The sequence below is a fragment of the Pinus tabuliformis genome, chromosome 2_1 (genome assembly GCF_031772625.1).
Source record: "Pinus tabuliformis cultivar Carrire ecotype Pingquan chromosome 2_1, CPIR1, whole genome shotgun sequence".
NCBI lineage: Eukaryota > Viridiplantae > Streptophyta > Pinopsida > Pinales > Pinaceae > Pinus > Pinus tabuliformis.
Window position 1 is genome coordinate 228,363,385 of NC_142299.1, and position 24,642 is coordinate 228,388,026.

At 39.4% G+C, this 24,642-nt stretch overlaps 1 protein-coding gene across 1 annotated transcript in view; it reads right to left on the minus strand.

Annotated features, from left to right (window-relative positions):
• Positions 1 to 16,634: 16,634 nt before the first annotated feature.
• The window catches only part of LOC149199560 (ubiquitin-like domain-containing protein), a 42,022-nt gene continuing 34,014 nt past the window's right edge, over positions 16,635 to 24,642 (minus strand). Inside the window, exon 3 of the mRNA XM_089400616.1 lies at positions 16,635 to 16,796. Coding sequence (XP_089256742.1) covers positions 16,635 to 16,796 — 162 coding nt within the window. The remainder of the gene's footprint in view (positions 16,797 to 24,642) is intronic.

Sequence of the window (24,642 nt, forward strand, 5' to 3'; positions counted from 1 at the left end):
TCAAACAAAAGGTTCACCATTCTATAACATCTCATAATTACAACACAACATCAAACCAAGCATAGGTTGACACATGCGCAATGCATGTGGCAGTAAACAAAATTTTGAGTTCAAAATCCATACCAACCATCCACCAAATAGGAATGAGCCCACAAACCTTACGTTCTCACTATCAGTCATTATTCTAATTGCGGAGGTCTTTTCTACGCTAATCCTATTGCAGAATTGACATATATTGATTGTGTGAAATACCGCCGCGTGGCACATGTGGTATCAACACCGAAACGAGTTTTGTGTCCACATACTATAATATGGATTAGAGTTAAATGCACTCTCGACTTTATTTTCTTTGGGTTATATCATTGTATATGGTATTGCATTATGTGAAATCTTAGGGATTGCGGAGCGCCAACATTATAACTTATGAAATGGGCTATATATATATATATAGTATAATATTATATTTTATACATTGTAGGTTAAATACATATAAAAAAAACTGCCTTTATTCATATTACTTTTTTTTAACATTAAGATATTGCTAGATTAAAGTCAGCAAGTGTCTTATTGTTTTATTCACTTTGCCATTATACATATAATAATACCTTTAAAAGATATGAATATGGACTTATAATTTTGTTTTTGAATGAATTTTAATGCTTTAATAATTTTGTAGGTGGATCTATAATGACACTTCATTAATCATATTTTTTTTAATGCATATATGTTAAAATTTAATCATATTTTTTTTAATGCATATATGTTAAAATTTGATAAATAGATGAAATATTAATAGATTTAAATTTTTTTAATCATTTTATTCATTTTTCTTTTCTGTATATACATGTTTTTGATAATATGTGCATGAATGTTCCAGCGTGTGATTAATTCTTTTTAACTTATTTGATTTGAGTCATGTATCTTGGAGGGTTTAATTCAAGCAATTTTTTTTGAATTTATTTTTTTTTAATGAAGTTTGTCATTATATTTTTGTCATTCTATATACCAAATTGTTTAATGGATCCATTTTACATGTTCATGGAAGTGTTGTAGATATCTTATTTGTAGTAGTGGTTTTAATAATAGTCTTCCAATTAATCTTCTGTTGTCGAATGTATTATCCATTTTTATTGTCCATGGACATAAGCTTAAGCCTAGGCTTGTGCATAAACCAATAGGTATTAGGATTAGATAATTGCATTTAGAGTAAAATTAAATCAGTGCATTTTGTCCATATTTCCAAATTGTAAAAGATTTCCTTGCATTAGATCAAGTCTCCATTCTTTGGAAGACCACTTTTTGAAGTGTAAATTGGTCCCAAAATTCCAATCAGGACTGCCAATAATGAAAAAGAATCTAATAGGGACTCTGACTGGGCATCTCCTCCCATGTTGATCCAAGACATTTCTAGGACTCAACATGATAGAAGCTACATTGATAAGTGGAGATAGAAATGTTGGGATGAACCAAGTATAGTCGCAATTGGTTGCATTAACGTTACAATTGTAGGGCCTCGCCAAGAGCAAGGAGAAACATGAGGAGGTATAGTGTACAATTTACAGGATGGAGGGACATCACTAGAATGAGGGCCCAACTTTTACATAATATGTCACTATAGGGGCAACAAATTCATTAGCTAAATTCAAGGGCCTCTGAGATTTGCAAAATCTACGGGTACTCACCTATGAAATTCCCAATGTTGTAAAAGTATCAAATCTCAATTAGGTCTATTTTTTGTGAGTTTTGTATATAATTTGGGCATGGCATACACTCTTGCTGCACATTAAACATAATGCATGAGTGTACCTCAGATGCCTATAATGTATAAGAGGAAGAGGGAGGCGATCAAGATGCATATCAATGTCAGGTACAAGACTATCTTGCACTGTTGCGAGGATAGGGACCTCTAGGGCGAGGAAGAGGACCGATAATCTAATTTTATTTTGGTCATCTAGGACATATAGCAAGGGAATGCCTGAATCCCTACACGACGTATACATATTGCAGAGTGCCAGACCATGACATGAAGGAGTCCATTATCAATGGTGAAGTGGTAGGAGAAGAGAGGGTTAAATGTGCAAATGGTGTTTTTGAGCCACAACAAGACCATCCATAAGTCTGCATGGTGACTAGCAGGGCGACACAAATAGGTATGGATGCGATGAACCTGCTAGAGTAGCATCATTAATGGGTGCAGAAAGTTGCCAAACTCCCTCCAAGTTTCAAACCCGCTAGGGAGAAGTAGACATATGAGGAGTGAGAAGGGAACTTTTAGCTGCAGAGTGGGAAGAGTCAAGATCAATGAGGCAGTTAAAAATCCCACCAATATTCGATGCACCTCTGATCTTTAATAGACCTCTCTTTGATGTGATGCTAGGGTAAGTAGGCCCTATTCAAAAATTCTTAAGAAGTTGTTTAAATTTAATTAAGGATGAGTAGGAAATGAAGGGGATGTGTAGGATAATTGATCAGTGCATGTAAGAAACTGACGAGCATTGTGTGCAGGATGGGAGAATTGATTCCTTGTAGGTCCATCCAAATATATTAAAGAAAGTGTTACATGAAAGGAACACCAATATAGAATTTCTATTTAGTGTCCAAATAGTTAACTATGATATGGATAATATCATATGGATTTGGGTTATGGTATTAATGTCTTTCAAAATAATACTTGGGAATTGATGGGAAAGCCTAAGGCGGTTTGGTCACCAATATAATTGTTCCTTTCCAATTAATATTGTATATACCAAATTGGGTGGATAACAGATGTAGAGGTGACTATTAATGGCGTAAAGGTTCTAGCGAACTTCAAATTTATTGAAATTGTGGATGGCACAAACCCTTAGCCAACCTTACTTGGCATTGATTAAGTATTCAATAACTAGGATATCATCAATTTTAAAAAGAGGCAAATGATTTTTGAAATAAGAGGCTTACGGGTTGTCACACCATTAGACCCTAAAGAGGGGGACCGCTATGTTGAACTAGTGAGAGAGGATATCAATGTAGTTGATCTCGATAATTCCTATGACATTATAACTTGGTGTTATGATTACGTCAATGTGGTTACTGATGATGCATTGAGCTAGAAAAGTATTAACTCATTTTCATTAGACTCAAACAAGGTGCTGGAGAATTCGAAGCAAGGAATCCATAAGATTTCCACTGGAAGATGTGCCTGAATTACTAAGTCTATGAGGTGGATTGGGATGGAAGTATGGGAACCTCCCCAATTTCATGGGTTAAAAGACACAATTAATTTTGTGAAAGAGTTTGAAATAGAGGTTCCAAACCATATAAGGTTTTTTGCGCTTAACATTGCTCTTAAAGCTACTTATGTGCATTGATGGGAAACAAATAAGGTGCACACAGAGATGTGAAAACAATGCAGGAACCTGCTACAAATTAGATTTAGATTAGATGTTGTGGAGTATGATGAATGATACACAGGTGAAGAGTCTCAAACCACTCATTTGGAGAAGTGCATCACAAAATGTTAAGATGAAGGTATTCTATAGGTGGCATGGGTGCACAAATTTTTTCACACATTGGATGTCATACGTTGGAATTGGTATACAAAATTGGAGCTATGACGAGGCACAATAAACTGGGTGGAAATGGTCGAAAGTTTTTTTATAACTTTTCAATTTGAATTAGAGGATCCATTTGTAGACAAGGCTCTATATCGTATTAAAGAAAATATCTCTGCACTAGAGCCAAAGCCCATAGTAAGGGGAGTGTCACTTTATGAAGATCAATAGAATTTCCATACCAATAGGAACTTAGCAGATTGCTATGGGTGGTGGAAGAAGGTGATAATGACGAATATCCTTGAAATATCAATATTCCAGAGTTTGAGGGGGAAGACAGGTGAATGTACCAAAGTTGGACTCTGCTACACCAGATTATACCAAGTCTAGCAAGACATGTGAAGTGAATATTGGCACTAAGGATAACCCCAAGTTTGCAGTGATAAGGGATTATTAGGATGAAGCCACTATGGAAAATATCTCTACGTACTACATGAGTACCAAGAATTATTCCACAACACTTTTGGGGAGATTAAGGGGATAGTGGGTGAGCTGGGGGAGATGAGACTGACCCTAAAGCCAGGTGCAAAATCAATCCTTCAAAGACCATATTGCCTTAATCCCATTTATAAGTAGAAATTAAGGGAGGAACTTGACAAGATGCTAAAAATAGGTATCGTGAAGTCTGTTGAAGAGTTAGAGTGGATCAGTCCCATGATCATGTAGTTGAAGAAGACAGGCTAAATTTGGATGTGTCAATTTAAGGAAGTTGAATGACGCTTGTGTCTATGATTTGTTTCCCATCCTGTTTACATATGAGGTCTTGGAGAATGTTGGAGGGAAAGAAGATTATTCATTTACAAATGGGATCTCAGAATATCACTAAATTAAAATTGCAAAGGAGGACTGGCACAAAACCATGTTTGTAATATAGTGGGGCTCATTTTAGTATACTATCATGTTGTTTGGGTTAAAGAATGCACCTACAATATTTTCCCATCTGGTGGTGGTAGAATTTAAAGAGGTTATTCATAAGTTTATATAAGTTTACCTCTATAATTAGTCTATGTTCAACCTTCTACAAAATGCATATAGAGGTTCTACGACTTATTCCATATTGGTGCATGCAGATGCAAATCTCCCTTAATTTGAAGAAGTGTATTTTGTGTTTTCTTATGAGGATTTTGCTTGGGCATGTACTTTTCAAGTAGGGGCTGCTTGTTGACCTGACAAATATTGCAATGATAGTGAACCTTTCCCCTCCAATGTTAGTGTGATAATTGTGTGTGGCACATGGGAATATAGGGTATTACAGGAAGTTCATGCATGGATATGCCTAGATTATTGCGAAGTTGGAGAGGTTGCTAAAGAAGGATTTCAAATTTGAATGGAATAGGGAGTGCTAGTAGGCGTTAGACACACTCAAATAAAAGTTGGTATCAATGCTAATTTATTTGTTCTTGGAATGGAGTAAGGAATTCCAAATTCATGTCAATGTCTCATCAATAACATTAGTTGTAGTGTTGGCATGAGGGGAAGCAAAGGTATACCATCCTATTGTGTTTTCCAATAAAAAGTTGTCTATGGCATAGTGAAACTATACTACTACGAAGCATAAACATTTGGCTATGTTGTATGTGCGCTACAAAAATTCAGGTACTAATTAGGACCTTACATTGTTCCCTATGTCACAAAGGCAAGGGATGTTTAGTTGGAATGTTTAAATGTTGAGCCCATTAATGGGATTGTAAATGGGGGTAGGCTAAAGGTGTACAAATATAGTTGCTGCACAACCCAAAGATAAGATACATATAGTCTTAGGAAAAAAACTTATTTTATAACAATATTTGTGGATATAGGTAGAAGCATTGCAACTAATACCGCGAGGAAGAAGTGCATCAAACCCGACAAAGGCAATATTTCATGTCACAACAAGGAGCTCATGCACTGTGAGATGAACCACCACATAGCAGGATATTAATCGTTAGAGAAGGAAGCACTACATTCAAAGGATTGGGAAAGTGGGATATAACCAACAAATTCTACAGTAATAGAGAAAGGAAAATCTTGAAATCCGACATTGGTAGAAGCATGCCACCCAAATAGACTAGACTAGACAATAATGGTATATGAATGTTGGAATAAGTGGTATGATAAATTCATTCGCCATAAGAAACTCCAGCATGAGGACTTGGTTCTCCCTTTTTATTCAATTTTTAAGGGTTTTAAAGGGAAATTCACACCTTGTTGGCTGGGACCATATGTAGTGGATACTGTTTTTGAAAATGGGTCAATTCGAATCAAAACCATTGATAAATAAAATATATATTTTCTTATGAATGGAGTGTTGGATAGTTGGTAGTGGTTGCAAGTGTGTTTGTATTGGTGTCAACTAGGCCAGTATGATAGTTTGTGGCAACATATGTTGGCTTTGATGTCCCTTATCCTAACTAAGATGGTAATTGGGATAACATTGATGTGTCAAGCTCAAGGGGAGTCCTATGGTTGTTGTATTCTGTTGTAGAGAATCACCATAGTAGTAGGCTTACTAGAGAAGCCATAAAAAGAAGACTATGGTGGTTGGGAGCCCCAGACTTTGGAGGAGATTCTACTTAAAGAGATCAACTCAAATACTCTTGAAATTAGGAAAAATCATTAGTGCACTGAAAGAGCTTTCCAACAGTATATGGAAGTCCAAAAATGTCCTTCTAGATAAAACGTTATTGATTGCCAAAGTTACGGTCTTAAATTCCAAGGTAGGAAGAATTTGACCCTAGAGATTTTGGAACCTGAAATATCGAAGCAGGTCTGCCACTCGGAGGGAAGTTGCAACCTAAAAACTTCGAATATCGGAGGAGGGTAGCTTATTGAAACTCAATATTGGAAGGATCAAAGGATCGACACATCAAAATTTCATAACTCCTTTATAATTCCATTTTAGAAAAGTTATGATCCAAAACCAAAGCAGGAGAACATCAGGACATGATATTGAAACCTTGAAGCAGATGACATATCAATATATCGAAAGAAAGAAGGCATTTCAAAACCTTGGAGTTTCGTAAAGTCCTTGTAAATTAAATTCTTTTTAAAGTGTCGAGATTACGGGAAACAACGTTTGCAAAGGAATTCGTTGAAAAACTAAAGGACTAAGGGACCCTTTCTCTCTCCTCTGGTAGGACACATGGCGATAGGTGATTGGACCTAGGGAGATGAAGTGGAAAATGAGGTCAACATGATGTGGCTGTATGGTGAACGCGTGGAAACTTGATTTGACATTTTCAGTGGCCTAATGGGGAAAATCCTGGTGACATGTGTCACCACTAAGGAGATACCACATAGATATGATGAATTCAAAATGATGTCATCTCGGGGGTTGGAAAATTAGAGGTCGTGATTTCATAACCTCTTATTGAATCCTATTGAAAAAGTTCCAATGATGAAAGGGGCTTCGATGAGACTAGCACATGGTCGTGGGAGACCCAAAGAACCAAGGGCGCAAAGCATTGTTAGCACCTAAGTGCTATGAATTAATTTGGTGGTTTTGCATCTCGTGAATCGAGTGTAAATTTTTTGTGATGGTGATTTGTATTTGGTCACGAGGAAACTGATAGAACCAAGGGAAAATGGAATACCTTATTACCAAAAGTGTTGTGAAGATGCCACATCGGATATATTTCGAAGGTTATAGATTTAAGAACTTCTCCGTAATTGAATTAAGAGGAACTCCCAATATAGGGAGCTCTGATGTGGTAGTGCTTGGTCCTAGAAGCCAAAGAACCAAAGATGTAGTGCTAGAATACAAGGATATAGGCCCCCAAGAGGTCCTAAAGGGCTTACCACCTAAAATTTATGATGTTGGTCAGGACACCTGGTCCCATGGTAAAAAATAACATAAGCTAACCAAGAGGGGCTTGAAATATTGAAATCTCTCATTTTCATAACAAAAAAATAATAAGAATTTATGATGTGTTGGGAGCCCCATAATTGTAGCATGATGGAATATGAAGCCACTAGTCATATGCAACATTCCTATGGAGGGGAAATAAGAAAATGGTCTAAGCAAGAAGGAGCTAAATGCACATCAAAATATTGTAATATCGTAACATTGTTTTAATAAAAGTTATGATGAGTGGAGCTCCGCTAGTGTAGCATTGAGTGTATGTAGATGGATGAGTCAGCAATTGAATAAACAAGTGTAGGAGGGTTGGTTGCACAAGTAATCGTGATTGCAAAGATTATTTGGTCAAGACAGAAAGGACCACAATTTTGCAGGGAAGAGTTTTGATGAGCCCCAGAAATGGGTAACTATATGGGTTCATTCTGCTTATTATTTTCATTTAATCCACCATTATCAATAGTTTTGTGAATGTTACGTTAATAGAGTGAATGGGGATAGTCACCTTTCCATGTAGTCTAATGAGTGTTTATTGCAGATTTTTTGGACAATTTCGGACAAGGACTAGGAATTTATGAGAAAAATGGCAGCCAAACTCGAGGAAACGGGGATGAGGACTTGTAAGAGGGGTGTATCCTTCATTAATGACCCCTTTCTTGAATTCTCCATCAACAGATCGGAGTGCAAAGACCTACATTGATGATTCCAAGGGGCAGCCGAGCAAGTCAAGTAGGGCTGCTGTTATCTTCAGTTCTAGACAGCCGAGTTCCTTAAGTTTAGGAGGACTGTTGGGAGTCCCCACTTGTATAAATAAGAAGGCTTCAAGCCTCAGTAGGTTAGCCAGTTCTTAGTATATTTTTTCACTTTTCTGTAGCCTTGTACTCAGCTCAATTTCGAGCTCTTTTTGAAGACAGTTTTGTGATGTAACTGCTATTTTTTTTTATAAATGAAGATGAACCAAGTTTTGAACCAGCACTGATCTTTTCTAGAGGGCTGAAGCTCTTGGGTTAGGGCCCAACCCAAGCTACCCAGCACCTCCTTTGTGTATTTATATGCTTTTTCTTTCATTCATGAGATAATTTCTGTTGTTTAGGTTCATTTTGCTTCATTAGATTAGGTTGCTTTTGATGGTTAGAATAGTTGTTTTTGCTTCAAGTTGCTTAAGTAGTTTGCTGCAGTGATAGAAAAAGATCCAAAAAGTTCAACAACAGGTCTTGATCTCCTTTATCCCTCATTAGGACCATGATTTTAGGTCAAGGCACTACTACTGCCACCAAAAACATAGTTTTTGCTCTTCCAATGCAGCTGTTAGTGTGATATTTCGAGTTGGAGAAGTTGACATTGGTTTAGATTCACATGCTTAGATCATTTCCTGTTTATTTACCATGGTTTTCTCGCATGCTTTCCTGTTCATAAGATATTGTTCAACATTTCTCTGGTTTTAGGTCAGAAATTAGGATAAGTTAGACAAAACTTTGTTTTTCTGTTCTTGCTATGGTCAGTTTTGCTAAGTGAATGTGCAGATCTATTGTAGGACATCTTAGCTCACTATCCCTCCATCAAACAACTAGCACCAACTCACTTCTCCAAGATTTCCCCACTCATTCGCCACATTTCGCCAATCTGCCCTAATTTCTACGTTTTTTCATAAAGTTGTTTTCTTGTCCCTTGAACAAATCCAACCATCTCCTTCATCCCTGATCTTCCTTGACAAGTTATAGACACCCCAACACCTTCATCCAGCCTTCATTTCCCTTCTCCCATCATTTTTCCACCTTCAAACCTCCAAAAACCACTTTCGGCCTCCTCCTGTAGATCCTCCTGTAGAACCTCCTATAGATCCCCTGCAGCCTCCTGTAGAATTTCTTGTGAGTGATTTTTCGAAGTTTGATCGCAATGGAAGTCTTTAGAAGGGTACTAGGGGCTTCTTAGGACCTCTCCACACCTTCCTCACCTTCTGCAAATGCCAACTCCATCTTCCTTTGCCACCAACCCTCTGCACAGTCACAACCAGTCAAATCACAAGCATAATAATTCCACATAAAAATACTCAAAAGTACAAAAAGATGATTTCTTCTCATTTCTCTTCAGAAGTAGCATGAATAAATGCAATTTACCTTTTCAGTAGTCAATGGCACCCATTTCAGTAGTTTCCATCTCTTTTCTTGCAAAAGTAGGGTTAGTGGGTAAACTAGGGTTTGCTAGGGTTTGCATTTCATTTCAGTTTTCCTTCTCTTTCTGCAAATAGGATAACCTCTGTAGAGTTATCTCTCTTCCATCACAGTTAAAAGCTCCTTCTGAGAACTCATAGAATTTGGCTTAAGCTCCTACCGAACTTGTGCTAGCTGATCAAGTGATAGCCTGCAGTAAGAGCTAGTACTTGTGCATACAACATCGTCGCTTCCAAGTTTGTTATGAACTACCGGGTTGATAAAAGTAAAGAAGGGAGCCCCAGTAGTTGCAACATTATTGTTGCAATATTGGAGCCCACCATCTTTTTGGCGCCATTTCCGGGGAAGCATTAGAGTATTTTGTGATTACTGCTTTTCTTCTATTTTCTACTGCAACATTCTCCTAAGTAGTTTATTTCAAAAAAAGTAGAGTAGTTGTTTCATTTCAATTCTGCAATTTCCTTTTTGCAAAAGTAGATTAGACATTTCCTGCTTTCATTTCAATTCTGCAATTTCATTTCAACAAGCGTAGATTAGACATTTCCTGCTTTCATTTCAATTCTACAATTTCATTTCAGCAAGCGTAGATTAGGAATTTCCTGATGTCATTTCAATTCTGCAATTTCCATTTCAGCAAGATTCATTTTAGTTAGTTGTAGTTTTTTGTTCAATTCATTTCAGTTTTGTAGGTACAAGAAAAAAAAAACAAAAACAAAAACAAAAACAAAAACAAAAACAAAAAAAACAAAAAAACAAAAAAAAACAAAAAAAAAAACAAAAAAAAAAAAAAAAACAAAAATCACCCAAAAAGAGATTTCCTTTCATGCCTCGTAGGAACAGAGACAATTCAGGAAAATTCCTACCCAACACCCCCACCACATCACTAAGTCACCCTTCTCTCTTCTTTGGTGGTAGTGATCTAGAAGAACCTATAGGTGAACCTCCAGAGATATACAAAGATCCTATAACAGAAGAAGAGCAAGAAACCATTCCTCCTGAGACCATGGCTGAAAACAGAAACGTTAGAGGAAATGGGGAAAGAATAGAAGGTGCCTTTCCTATCTGAGAGACCAATGGGGACACAAAAATGAAAAACATAAGTCCCTCAGCCTTACCTCACTTCCATGGATTGAATACCGAAGACCCTGATACCTTCTTGTTTGAGTTTGCTGTTCTCTGTCAAACCTATGACTATGCAGAAGACGAGCAGAAGTTGAAATTGTTTTCTTTTACCCTTAAGGATGTAGCATTACGCTGGTTCATGGGGTTACCTGGAAACAATATCACAACTTGGGCTCAGATGCAGCAAGCCTTTAACAACAAATACTGGGACTACTGTAGGTCAAAGGATACCAAGGAAGGAATCTTTTGAATGACCAAAGTGATGAATCTTTAGAAGACTATGAAGAAATGTTTCAACTCAGTTAGAAAAGGGCCAGGTGCACACCTGACCCCGAATATTTGAAGTTGGTTATGCTCAGAGGAGTCCCTGAAGACCTTCTAGATACCCTCCATTTGCTAGTTAGGGGAGACATCTACCAACTGCCTTATGATGACATAAAGACTATGTTTAGAAACCATTCTAGGGCAGCCAGAAAGAGAGGTAGGGGAAGTCAACCTTTAGCCTGTACACCCTTATCCAGTTCATCCCTTAAAAACGAACTTGAGAATCAGCTAGAAGATTTCAAGAGCGAGATGAGGCAGACTCTTACCATGCAAATGGATACCTTGCGGATCCAAACGAAATAAGAGGAAGCCGAGAGGGCTTTGGCCATCTTTTGTACCAGGTGCACTAGAAAGAATCCTAAGAACGAATGTCCATTGCACTCTATAGAAGTGTGTTTAGTCTGTGAAGAAGACCATCCTACGAATCAGTGCCCTTCCTTGCTCGGAATTAAAGCTGCATATCAAGGGGCTGAAGGAGCCACTGAACCACTCTATTTCATGAACCAAAGGAGGCCACATGGACTCAGACCTTACTAGAAGGGAATGTAAGGGACATCCCAAACTTATTACAACCCCAATCAAGCCACTTCCATGCCTTCTTGGGGTCCCCATGCTCATCCTTCTTAGTCCACACCTCCTCCTTGGTCATATCCATCTCAATATCATACTCAACCAGTTTCTCCTCCGTTTCACTCTTATGCTCAGCCACAGCCTCAGTGGAATGCACCTCATCAGGGGTGGAGGCCCCAATACAACTCTCCTCCTACTCTTTTGCCTCCACCACCTGCTCAACCACAACCATTACCTCCTGTTCCACTTAGACAACCCCAAATACCTGCTCAACCGAACCTGAACCCCAATAACAGACAGGCCCAATAGGTATATACTAGAGAAACATCATGCCCGACCTATGTTGTGGAGATTCAGGAGATTAACCTACGATCTGGGAAGGTTCTCCTAGATAACCAACCTCCTCCTAAGGAGGATGAGGAAGAGAAAAAAGAAAGTGAACCAAAAGCCATTCCACCCTTTCCTGAGAGACTAACTGGAACCACACAACTGACCCCAGAAGAAACCAAACTTCTGGGAGAACTAAAATAGTTATGTGTAAAGATACCACTTCTCCAATCCATAAAAGATGTACCTATATACAACAAGTTGATCAAGGAGAAGTGCTTCAAGCACCCAGGCAGGTGCAAGGTAGATGCTCCAACTATCAATGTCATAGGACAACTGTTCGACTTGATGTTGGGGAAGGTAATTTGTCCGAAATATTTAGACCCTCGGAGTCCTGTAGTCGATGTCCACATCAATGGCACCGTAATCCCCCATACCCTGATTCATCTAGGGGCTGCCATTAATGTGATGACCGGGGACACTATGCTCAAGCTCAAACTTCAGGGTTCCTTGAGGAAGACCACAACAGTGTTGCAGTTAGCAGACCACTCCAATGTGACCCCTGAGGGGATTGTGGAATATGTAATGGTCTTTATTGATTCCTGGGAGTACCCTATTGATTTCCTGGTTCTTCAGCCAAAGGCAAAGCTCACTAGGTATCCTCTCATCCTAGGAAGACCTTGGTTGGCTACTGCAAATGCCTACATTAGTTGTTGAGCTGGGAGCATGACAATCAAGAATGGGCATATGTCCAAACAGCTAGTCCTATATCCTCCTACCCAACCTCTGTTAGAACATAATTTACCTCTCTAGTTGGAGGAGGAAGATGGGGATCAAGTCTATGCTACACCATTGTGTACAGTAGAGGCTACCCTGGGGGGTCCACAAACCGAGGATGACCTTATTGAAAACTTGATTCAGAGTCCACCCCCCAATGTGTTGCCATTATAAGAGTTTGTGGAAGAAACCCAAGTCAATGCTTTAGTTGATCTCTGTGTGGCTGATCCGACCCCTCTCCGAGTTAAGAATGTGGAATTCAGCCCAGAAATAACCTTGAAGATAAACTCATCCCTATCCACCTCTCAGGAGAAAGAAATGTGTAGCTTATTGAAAAATCACTTGGATGCTTTTGCTTGGAGCTATAAGGAGATGAAGGGAGTCCACCCTTCAGTTTGTACTCATCACATTTACATTAAAGAAGATTGTAAACCAATCAGGCAACCTGAAAGGAGGATGCATCCAACCCTTAAGGACATTGTCAAAGAAGAACTGCAAAAGTTGTTGGATGCAGGATTCATCTACCCCATCTCTGACAACGAATCGGTCTCTCCTTTGGTGCTAGTGCCAAAGAAAAACATGAAGTGGAGAATCTGTGTAGATTATCGAGAACTAAACAAGGCCACCAAGAAGGACCATTTTCCTTTGCCTTTCATAGATCAAGTGTTAGATGGCTTGGGAGGGAAGAAGTTCTTCTCATTCCTAGATGGGTTTAGCAGGTACAACCAGATCCATATTAGCCCGGAAGACCAAGATAAGACCACTTTCACGTGTCCTTAGGGTACTTTTTCATACCAGGTCCTTCCTTTTGGGTTGTGCAATGCTCCCGCCACTTTCCAGAGAGCAGTACTGAGCATATTTATTGAACTGGTTCATGATTCAGTGGAAATCTATATGGATGACTTTACCCCTTATGGTTCTAACTTCCAGAAATATTTGACTAACCTGAGGAAAGTTCTAGCCAAGTGTATTGAAATGAACCTGTCCCTCAGTCCTGAAAAATCCGAATTCCTGATGACTAAAGGGACCGTGATAGGTCATACAATTTCTCGGCAAGGATTATAGGTGGATCCCAACAAGATTGCTATCTTCCAAAGGGTCTCACCTCCTCAAAAGGTAAGAGGTGTTCAGAGTTTTCTAGGCTTAGCAGAGTATTATAGAAGGTTCCTTAGGGATTTTAGTAGGCTAACCTCTCCATTGTTTTGTCTTTTGGGAAAAGATGCTAAGTTCATATGGACTTACAATTGTCAAGAGGCTCTGGATGCCTTGAAAGGTAAACTAGTAACTGCCCCAATTTTGAGAGGTCCAAACTAGGCCCTACCTTTCCACATTCACACAAATGCCTCGAACAAAGCGATAGGAGCAGCCTTAGGGAAAGTTGATGAGAAGCTACCATATGCCATATGTTTTGTTAGTAAAAACTTGTCCAAGGCAGAATTAAACTACACCGTAACCGAAAAGGAGCTCCTAGCTATAGTCCATTCCCTAAATAAGTTTAGACACTACATCACCGGCTATTAAACATTCATACACACTGATCATGCTGCAATTAGGTATTTGATGAATAAACCGGATGTAAATGCTCATATCATTAGATGGTTACTTTTATTGCAGCAATTTGATTTGACCATTGTTGATATGCTAGGTAAGGAGAATGTTGTTGCTGATTTTTTGTCTAGACTAGATCTGCCTGCAGGTGAAGAAGGAATGGTGGATGATCAAATGATAGATGAACACCTATTTTCTATTTCAGTACTCTCTCCATGGTTTGCTGATATAGAAAATTATTTGGTTTCAGCACAGTTTCCGCCACACCTGTCCGCAAAAGAGAAGAGTAAGATTGTGAGGAAAAGTGCCCCATTCACCTGGATTGGGGGCAATATTTTTAAACTTGGCCCAGATCATATTTTGAGGCAATGTGTTAGGGAGGAGGAAGATTTTGACATCCTCCTACACTATCATGATGGGCCCTGTGGGGGCTATTTTGCAGCAAAGAGGAATGCCTTCAAAATTCTGCAAGCAGGTTACTATTATCCCACTCTTCATCAAGATGTCAAAAGATATATCAGCCAATGTGACTGATGTCAAAGGATGGGGAAACCTACTCCAAGGGATGAGATGCCCCTACAACCTCAAGTGACTTTTGAGCCATTTGAGAAGTGGGGCATGGACTTTGTGGGTCCTATCAACCCTCCTTCAAAACAGAAATCTTACATCATTGTGTGTACTGATTATCTGACAAAATGGGTAGAAACAAAGGCGATCAAGGCAGCAACAGAAGAAAAAGTAGCTGAGTTTTTGAGGGAAAATATCTTCTACAAGTTTGGTTATCCAAGAGAATTAGTCACAGATCAAGGGAGTCAGTTTACCTCCAATCTGGTTGAAGACCTGCTCACACATCACAAGATTAAGCACAAAACTTCCACCCCTTATCATCCGCAAGAAAATGGACAGGTGGAAGTCACCAACAGAGCTTTGGAAGGGATTTTGACTAAGGTAGTGAGTGGCATTAGAAAATATTGGGCAAATCGATTGGTTGAGGCCACCTGCGCCTATAACACCACCTGGAAAACCACCATAGGGTTCACACCCTTTGAGCTAGTCTATGGGAAGAAGGCTCTGTTGTCAATAGAATTTGAATATAACACATTAAGGATGGCAGCTTAGCTGGACCTAGATCTCAGCCATGCACAAAAAGAAAGATTGCTTCAGCTAAATGGATTAGATGAAAAAAGATTACAGGCCCTTCTCCACTCAGAGGTAGTCCAACTGCAAAGAAAAATATGGCATGACAGACACCTCAAAGAAAAACAATTCCAGTAAGGAGATTGGGCTCTACTGTATGATTCAAGATATAAATATTTCAAGGGAAAATTGAGGACAAGATGGCTGGGACCATACATAGTAGAAAAATGCAATGACAATGGTTCAGTCTTGATTCAGACCATCGATGAAGAAGCCAACACCATGCTCGTCAATGGGCATAGGTTGAATATCTACAGGAAGCCCCTTTCCAAGTAGGAATGCATTGAGAATTTGAGGAGAACAGTGTTGGTAGTGGTGCAGGTCTCCACTCCACCCACACCTTGAGTTAAATAAAAAAAAAGGGAAAAAGGATCCCTGGGTGAAAAAATCTTGGAGGCACCGAGGGCAGGCAGTGAGGGTGAAAACCTCCTAGAGGCGCCCCAGCTGTCTCAAAAAAAGAAGAAAAAGAAACAAGAAAAGAAAAAAAAAACAAAAAACAACCTAACTTCTTTTGAATGCATTACAAATTGTAGGAGAGACACATAAGAAGAAAAGGACATGGCTAGGCTACATACACCCTTGATAGTTCATTATTCCATCACTACTATCTTTTCCCAGGCCTTGGTCTCAGTTGTTCTGAAAATTTCGCATCCTATAGGAAACTTCATGCATTCTACAGGAGGCTCCTGTAGAAACCACAAAGAGCTCAAAATCAAGTTTAGGAAAGAATCCGAGGGCTAGAAATTTGTCTAGAAGGCCTATGGACCTCCCTGCCACCATCCATACTCCTAATTCTCCATTCCATCCCTGCACACCCACATTTCCACTCGCTTTTTCTTCCCTGCACAGAAAACACAGAATTCTGTTTCTGTTGTCTTAAAAAAATTAAAAATGATGAATAAAACAACAACATTCTTCACTTGTTTCTTACCTGATGCATTCCAGCTATTATTCCTTTCATTCAGAACCTTCTTCAGCTGTCTCTTCAGTCCCTACTCAAGCATCAGCCTGAAATTTTAGAGGGAGAAGCAGCTACAAGAAATCTTGCAGGATTCCTGTAGCAGCTGATCCCTTTAAAAAACAAGCTCCAGAGATAGGGTCAGTGTAGCCAAGATGTATGGAACATGCAAGGAGCAGAGCCTGATCGAAAAATCACCAGCATAAGCCACTATTTCAGAGGCCATGAGCTCCAGCAATAGTAACAATGAGGAAATGAAGTGCCAAAGTCCGAGCATGCAAAGCACTAGCAGCAACAGCAATGAGGAAATGAAGTGCCAAAGTCCGAGCATGCAAAGCACCAACAGCAACAACAATGAGAAAATGAAGTGCCAAAGTCTGTGCATGCAGAGCACAACAACGACTAATAGGTAAGTGGTTAAACCTGTTCCTCTGTTGAATGAATATTATTTAGGAACTACATGAACTATTGGGATGGTCATGCTTAAATGAAATCGGTGGCCAGCTAACTGGCCACCCTCGTTCAGTTCAAATCACCCTCGTTCAATTCAAATCACCCTCGTTCAATTCAAATCACCCTTGTTGAGTTCAAACAAGATTTGTCCCAGTCAAATAGCAGTTCAGGTACGCAGTCAACACATGTGGCCCGTCAATTTGGGAAGAAAAAAGCTTAGAACCAGTAGTGGTGGCGGCATATAATGGAATAATGGAAGTGATGGCGGTCAGGTGACATGAAATACCATAATGGCACTAGAGTAGGACCAATGGTCCGGATGGGGATAACGTACCCATCCTTCCACCTCACCTCGTCACCGCAGATCACGCCATCAGCTTAAGTACAGTGTGCTCTAAGCTTCCACCACCTTTTGCTTTCATTTGCATCGATGAGTTCTTGACTGTAGCACTAACCTACCACCTTCAGAATAGTGAACCAATCATCCTTTGCTAGTTTTCGAAACCCTCCTGCTTATCACATTCTACAAGAGCATTAGCACATTCTACAGGATCCTTTCTACAAGAAGGCCAGAGAGCATCTCTGCAGAGGAAAAATTCATAATTTTTTTCAAAATCGAGCTTGAAAAGAGGTAGGCTCAGAAACCCACTCTGCATATGATATATCTATACAAGGTGGTGGATTAGAAGCAAAGTATTGGGTTGAAAAAAGGCAGGGGACGTGAGCACAAAAGTTTGCCTGTATTTTCCTAAATTCCATACAGTCTCTCAATTTCTTCTCTACTCTCAAAAATCTATTTTTATTTCCCTTTCCCGTATTCTTCTATAAAAAAATGGGATGAAACCATAGAAACCGAGCCTGTGAAAAATGAAGTTGCAAGTCTATCTACTCTGTGAAAAAAATATTGTTTTATATATTCTCTGTTCTGTCAAAATATTGATTTCTTCCAAAAGTCGAGAAGTAAATTCAGGTTGAAAACTAGGTTGAAGGGAGGGAAAAATTGCAAATTGATGTTGTGAAAAAAGAACACGAGAAATTCCCTCTCTGGTTTCAGAAAGATAAACCTCAGCTATTCCTCTGATTTCGGTCTTGAAGTTTGTTGCCTTCCTCCTCACTTGAACATTTCCAGCAGTCACTAAACACCATGCCAGAAGGTTTTATGAGAACGAAGCCTTTGAACTCCAAAAAATTGCATGAACACCCAAAAGTGGTAGCCCTCTTCACTAGGGAAACTTGGATGCCTGTCTTTGATAAAATTCATGGATATGATGAGGAGGTGACAAAGGAATTTTTAATGTCCTTAAGACCACATTCAAAAACCCATGTTACAGTCAGTTTCAGGGGTTTGACCATAGAGCTTACACCAGAATTCATCAGCAGAGTCACAGATCTTCCACTTGGGCTCCCCTAGAGCAAAGAAGAAAAACCATTAGGAAAAGTTATTAAAAATACATTTTTTTAGCTTGATGAACATCATGTAGAGGATAAGAATGGTGTCAAAAGGACAAGTTTACCTCATCCATGGGGTGAGGTCAGCTACCAGATCATGAAATATATCTCTTGTGAAGGAAGGTTCAGTATAGTTTATGGTTATCACTTCAGATTATTGCATGAATTAAGATATGGAATGGACTTACCTGCAGCTAGAAAACTCAGTCTGCCATATTTTCTCCTCCAATATTTGATAGAGTGTGGCACCAAATTGAATGCAGCGATTCCAGACCAACTGGCCCACCATGGGCTCATCAAATTGTTGGTAGAGGATGCTCTACACACATACACCATCCCCATAGCCTGGGAAATTTTCAGGAACATGTCCAAAGAAGATGACATCAAAACTCTTATTGATGAACTTAGCCCATTTGGCAGTGAAGAGGAGGAGCAGACAGAGGACTTGGAAAGGAAATTCATGAGGAAGCACAAAATATTCAAAGAAAAGAAGAAAAAGAGGAACAACATAAAGAAGAAGAGAAACCTGACAAAACCACAGTTGAACCTAAGACAGAAAAGAAAACAACATCAAAAGCAAAGAAGAGGAAGAAGACAAAAGAGGAGAAGAATAATCCCAAGAAAGCTCAGAAAAACACTGCCACAAGAAAGGCAGAGACTCAGCAAGAAAGGGAGAAAACACCACTAGAGATAGCAGAAACAAAAACAAAAGTAGTAGACACAGGAAAAATTGCATAGGATGAAGAAGAAGAACAACAAAAAGAAGTGTCCCCTGAGACATTAGCAAGGGAAGCAGCAACTATCCTTGTTGCATTGAGCACTCCAACTAAGCAAAAGGGGAAAAGAAAAAGATAGACATCTATGTATTTCAAAGCCCGGAGGAGCACTAGGATTAAGGTAGGTAAGCCCCAGCCACCATCAAAAGAACCCATTATCATTGAGTATGCACCTACTATGAAAAAGGAGGAATCTCCATCCAAAATCTCCATCACCTATGAGAGAGGAAGTCCAAAGACCTCCACCTGGAAGGAAAGAATCAAATTGATGGACTCTAAAGCCATCCTACAGGAGGCACAAACCTCTCTACAGGAGACACTGGCCAAGCTCAAAGAAACTGAAAAACTAGAAAAGAAGGCAGAAGAACAATCCCAAGAGGAAGGTAAGGCAAAAGAGATACCTGAGCCAAGCCCTCAGCCTAACTTAGGCTCCTACTATAACCTTCTGGAAGGTGGGAAGATCATCCCACAAAAATTCGTTGTGCCTCTTTTCTTCAAACTAGAAAAAGAAAGAGTCAGGACCCACACCTGGATGCAGATTGCTAAATCTAAAGGAGTCGAAGATATAGGGCACATGGAAAACAAGTTGAGAGAGATGAGCAGGGAGTTGAGCATGGTAAGACACACAGACAACATCAGAAGAGCTCAACTACAGGAAGAAAATGAACTGTTGTAAAAGTAGTTACAAGAATGGGAACCTCAAGGAGGAGATAAGTTGCCAATTTTGGAAGGACATCAACAAAAAGAGGGACCTTAGGTAGATAGTGAAGCAGTGGAGAAATAGTAGCAAGAAGAAGAACTACACACAGATAGTGAGACACTAATGAATAACAGTAAGAAAAAGAATCTCAGGAAGCAACTGAAGTGCTGATTTTGAAAAGGCAGTTGCAAGAAAAGGAAGCCCAGATGGCTTGCATGGCCAGCTGGGCAATGGAGGCCTTACAGCGCAGATAGCTAGCTAGATCATATGCACTGTATCTCAAAGATTAGTGGCCCAAATTCCAGATCAACACATTGGCCCAGAGGGGCACAACAACATTTCAAGATTATAGCCAATTTATGCATTTATGTGATAATAGTTTAGTTGAGGATAAATCCAAGCTAGCATAATTTTACCTACACAACATGGCACTTCCTGACATGAATTTATGGGATCTGAATGCTGCATTGGGAGATCTACAGCTCATGGTTATGGCTTCTTGGTTGAACCATGAAGAAAAGAGGGCAGTGGAAATTCAGAAAATCATGGCAAAGGAGCTAAGTGAGCCCCTGATGATAAGGGCAGAACCAACAAAACCATTGGATCTCATTTATGCCCACCAGCACCTTGCAGCCAATCCTCAAGTTGCCCCTGACTATGTTGATAGGAAAGCACAGGCTATTGCTCACTTTGAAGATATGGAGAGATTGTTTGGTGATGACTACCTTCATGCCTGCATGAGAAGGTGGAATACATTATTGCATAGCCTAAAGATCAAGGAGTATCACTCCCCAATCAGAATGAGAGAAGCCATGAGGAGAGTGCCCTATATAAACAATCAATGCAAAACTTGAAAGCCAACTGGATTGGTCTTAAATTCAGTCCTCCACTGCTGCTAGGACTGTTGGAAGGAGTTAAGGAGGAGGAAGAACAGAAACAATGGGAGGAAGTGGACAAGAAAGCAGGTTTCCATGACAGAGAGGAAGACATCACATCAGAGGCTTGGGATGTTAGGGAATCTGTTAGAGCTATTAAAGATGAAGAACTAGATTACTTGCTCAGAGGATGAGAAACCCATTCAGCAAGGGGGTGATGATGAGCCCCATAAATGGGTAACTATATGGGCTCACTCTGCCTATTAGTTTCATTTAATCCACCATTCTCAATAGTTTTGTGCATGTTTTTGAATATATGTATGTCAATATAGTCAATGGAGATAGTCACTTTGCCATGTATTCTAATGAGTGTTTATTGCAGATTTTTTGGACAATTTTGGACAAGGACCAGGAATTTATGAGAAAAATGGCAGCCAAACTCGAGGGAACAGAGATGAGGACTTGTAGGAGGGGTGTCTCCTTCATTAATGATCCCTTCCTTGAATTCTCCATCAGTAGCTTGGAGTACAAAGGCCCACATTGATGATTCTAAGGGGTAGCCGAGCAAGTCAAGTAGGGCTGCTGTTATCTTCAGTTCTAGACAACCGAATTCCTTAAGTTTAGGAGGACTGTTGGGAGTCCCCACTTGCATAAATAAGAAGGCTTCAAGCCTCAGTAGGTTAGCCAGTTCTTAGTATATTTTCACACTTTTGTGCAGCCTTGTACTCAGCTCATTTTCGAGCTCTTTTTGAAGACAGTTTTGTGATGTAACTGCTATTTTTTGATAAATGAAGATGAACCAAGTTTTGAACCAGCACTGATCTTTTCTAGAGGGCTGAAGCTATTGGGTTAGGGCCCAACACAAGCTTCCTAGCACCTCCTTTGTGTATTTATATGCTTTTTCTTTCATTCATGAGATAATTTATGTTGTTTAGGTTCATTTTGCTTCATTAGATTAGGTTGCTTTTGATGGTTAGAATAGTTGTTTTTGCTTCAAGTTGCTTAAGTAGTTTGCTGTAGTAACAGAAAAAGATCCAAAAATGTCAACAATAGGTCTTGATCTCCTTTCTCCCTCCTTGGGACCATGATCTGAGGTCAAGGCACTACTGCTGCCACCAAAAACACAGTTTTTGCTCTTCCAATGCAACTACTAGTGTGATATTACGAGTTGGAGAAGTTGACAGTAGTTTAGATTCACATGCTTAGATCATTTCCTGTTTATTTACCATGTTTTTCTTGCATGCTTTCCTATTGATAAGATACTGTTTAGCATTTCTCCGGTTTTAGGTCAGAAATTAGGATAAGTTAGACAAAACTTTGTTTTTCTGTTCTTGCTATGGTCCGTTTTGCTAAGCGGATGTGCAGATTTATCGTAGCACATCTCAGCTCACTATCCCTCCATCAAACAGCCAGCACCAACTCACTTCTCCAAGATTTCCCCACTCATTCGCCACATTTCGCCAATCTACCCTAATTTCTGCATTTTTTCACAAAGTTGCTTTCTTGTCCCTTGAACAAATCCAACCATCTCCTTCGTCCCTGATCTTCCTTGACAAGTTATAGACACCCCAACACCTTCATCCAACCTTCATTTCCCTTCTCCCATCATTTTTCCACCTTCAAACCTCCAAAAACCACTTTCGGCCTCCTCCTGTAGATCCTCCTATAGAACCTCCTGTAGATCCCCTGTAGCCTCCTGTAGAATTTCCTGTGAGCGATTTTTCGAAGTCTGATCGCAATTGAAGTCTTCAGAAGGGTACTAGGGGCTTCTTAGGACCTCTCTACACATGCCTCACCTTCTGCAAACACCAACTCCATCTTCCTTTGCCACCAACCCTCTACACAGTCACAACCAGTCAATTCAAAAGCATAATAATTCCACATAAAAATACTCAAAGTACAAAAAGAAGATTTTTTCTCATTTCTCTTCAAAAGTAGCATGAATAAATGCAATTTACCTTTTCAGTAGTCAATGGCACCCATTTTAGTAGTTTCCATATCTTTTCTTGCAAAAGTAGGTTTAGTGGTGTTAGGCTAGGCAGTAACTCCTCAAGGCAAAAATGATTCGTATGTATTATTCCATTAGGTAGGTCTTTATTATATACATGAGGGAAAGACTGTCCACATCATCTCTCGATGACTATTGATATTACTTTTTTATCTATTTACATTATATTCACCCAATCCTGAGGATTAGGTGTCAACATTCCCCCCCTTAATCTGAAGGGATGTTGGTGAGTCCAAGCATCATTCTGAATTTTTCAAGCTTTTCTCTTCCAAGCGCTTTGGTGAAGATGTCTGCAATTTTCTCATTAGTGGAACAATGACGGAGATGGATTGTTTTGGCCTCAACATGATGTCGAATTAGATGATATTTAGTATTGATGTGATTTGTTTGATCATGGAACTTTGGGCTCTTGGCCAACTTTATTGCAGAGGTATTTTCAATCATGAGTGGAGTTGATTGTACTTGTTTTACTTGCAAATCTTCAAGAAATTTCCTAAGCCACACAATTTCTTTTGTTGCTTCAGCTGCTACCACGTATTCTGCTTCTGTTGTGGAATCTGTTGGAACTAATTGTTTGTGTGATCTATAGGAGACAGCTCCTGATCCAAGACTCATAGCATATTCTGAAGTAGATACCCTAGTTTCTTTGTCTCCATTGAAGTCTGAATCAGAGTAACCAATCAAGCTGAAGTCGTCCACCTGCGTATACTTGATTCCAAAGTCTTGAGTTCCCTTCAAGTACCTTAGAACCTTTTTTGCAGCAGACCAATGTCCCTCACAAGGCTTTTGCATAAACCTGGAGAGGATTCCAACAACAAACAAAATGTCTGGTCTGGTAGTAGTTAGGTAGTTGAGACTTCCTACAAGTTGTCTATACTTTGTTGCATCCTCAAATTATTTTCCTTCAATAGATGTGAGTTTTAAGTTTTGTTCCATTGGAGTAGTAAGAGGATTGCATTCTGTCATGCCAAACCTGTTCAACAGATCTCCAATGTATTTCTTTCGATAAAGAAATATGGACTTCAGATGTTGGGTTACTTCAATGCCAAGATCGTAATGAACATAGCCCAAATCAGTGATTTCAAAACTTTTCCCCAATTCCTTCTTTATGGATACTATGTAGCTTTCATTGTTCCCTATCATCAAGAGATCATATACATATGCCACAAGATATACAACTATTTTTCCAACTTTCTTGACAAATAAAGTTGCATCATCAAGATCATAATGTTTGAAATTGAGTTTCAGAAGATGCTCAGTTAGTTTTTCATACCAGGCTCATGGTGCTTGTTTTAGGCCATACAAGGACTTCACAAGTTTGCATACTTTATGTTCATGTCCTTTCACAGCAAATCCTTTAGGCTGAGACATAAAAACATTCTCTTTTAGATCTCCATTTAAGAAAGTAGTTTTTACATCCATTTGATGAACTTTCCAACTGTTCTGAGCTACTAGTGCAAAGAGTGTCCAGATGCTAGCCCATTTTGCTATGGAGGCAAAAGTCTCCTCATAATCGACCCCTTCCTTCTGTGCAAAACCTTTTTCCACAAGCCTAGCTTTATGCTTGTCAAGAGAGCCATCAGCTTTATACTTTTTCTTGTAGACCCACTTGTAGCCAATTGGTTTGGTTCCTAATGGAGGATCAACCAGCTTCCAAGTGTTGTTCTTTATGAGGGCATCATACTCCTTTTGCATTGCTTCTTTCCATTCATCATGAGAAGCATCTTCTTTGAAGGAAGTTGGTTCAAAATTTGTAGACAAGTTCAATTCACAATCATAAGAAACATCCATATCAACAAGTGAATTAGAGTCATCCACATCACCTCCATTTTGCCAGTTTGAATTTCTAGTTTCTGTCTTTCCAACCTCATCAGGATGAACACTTTCAAGTGTCTTTTTCAGCCACTTTGGGGACCTTTCTCAGATGTTCCAGGCTGCTACGTTGATTGAGTTGGGACTAAA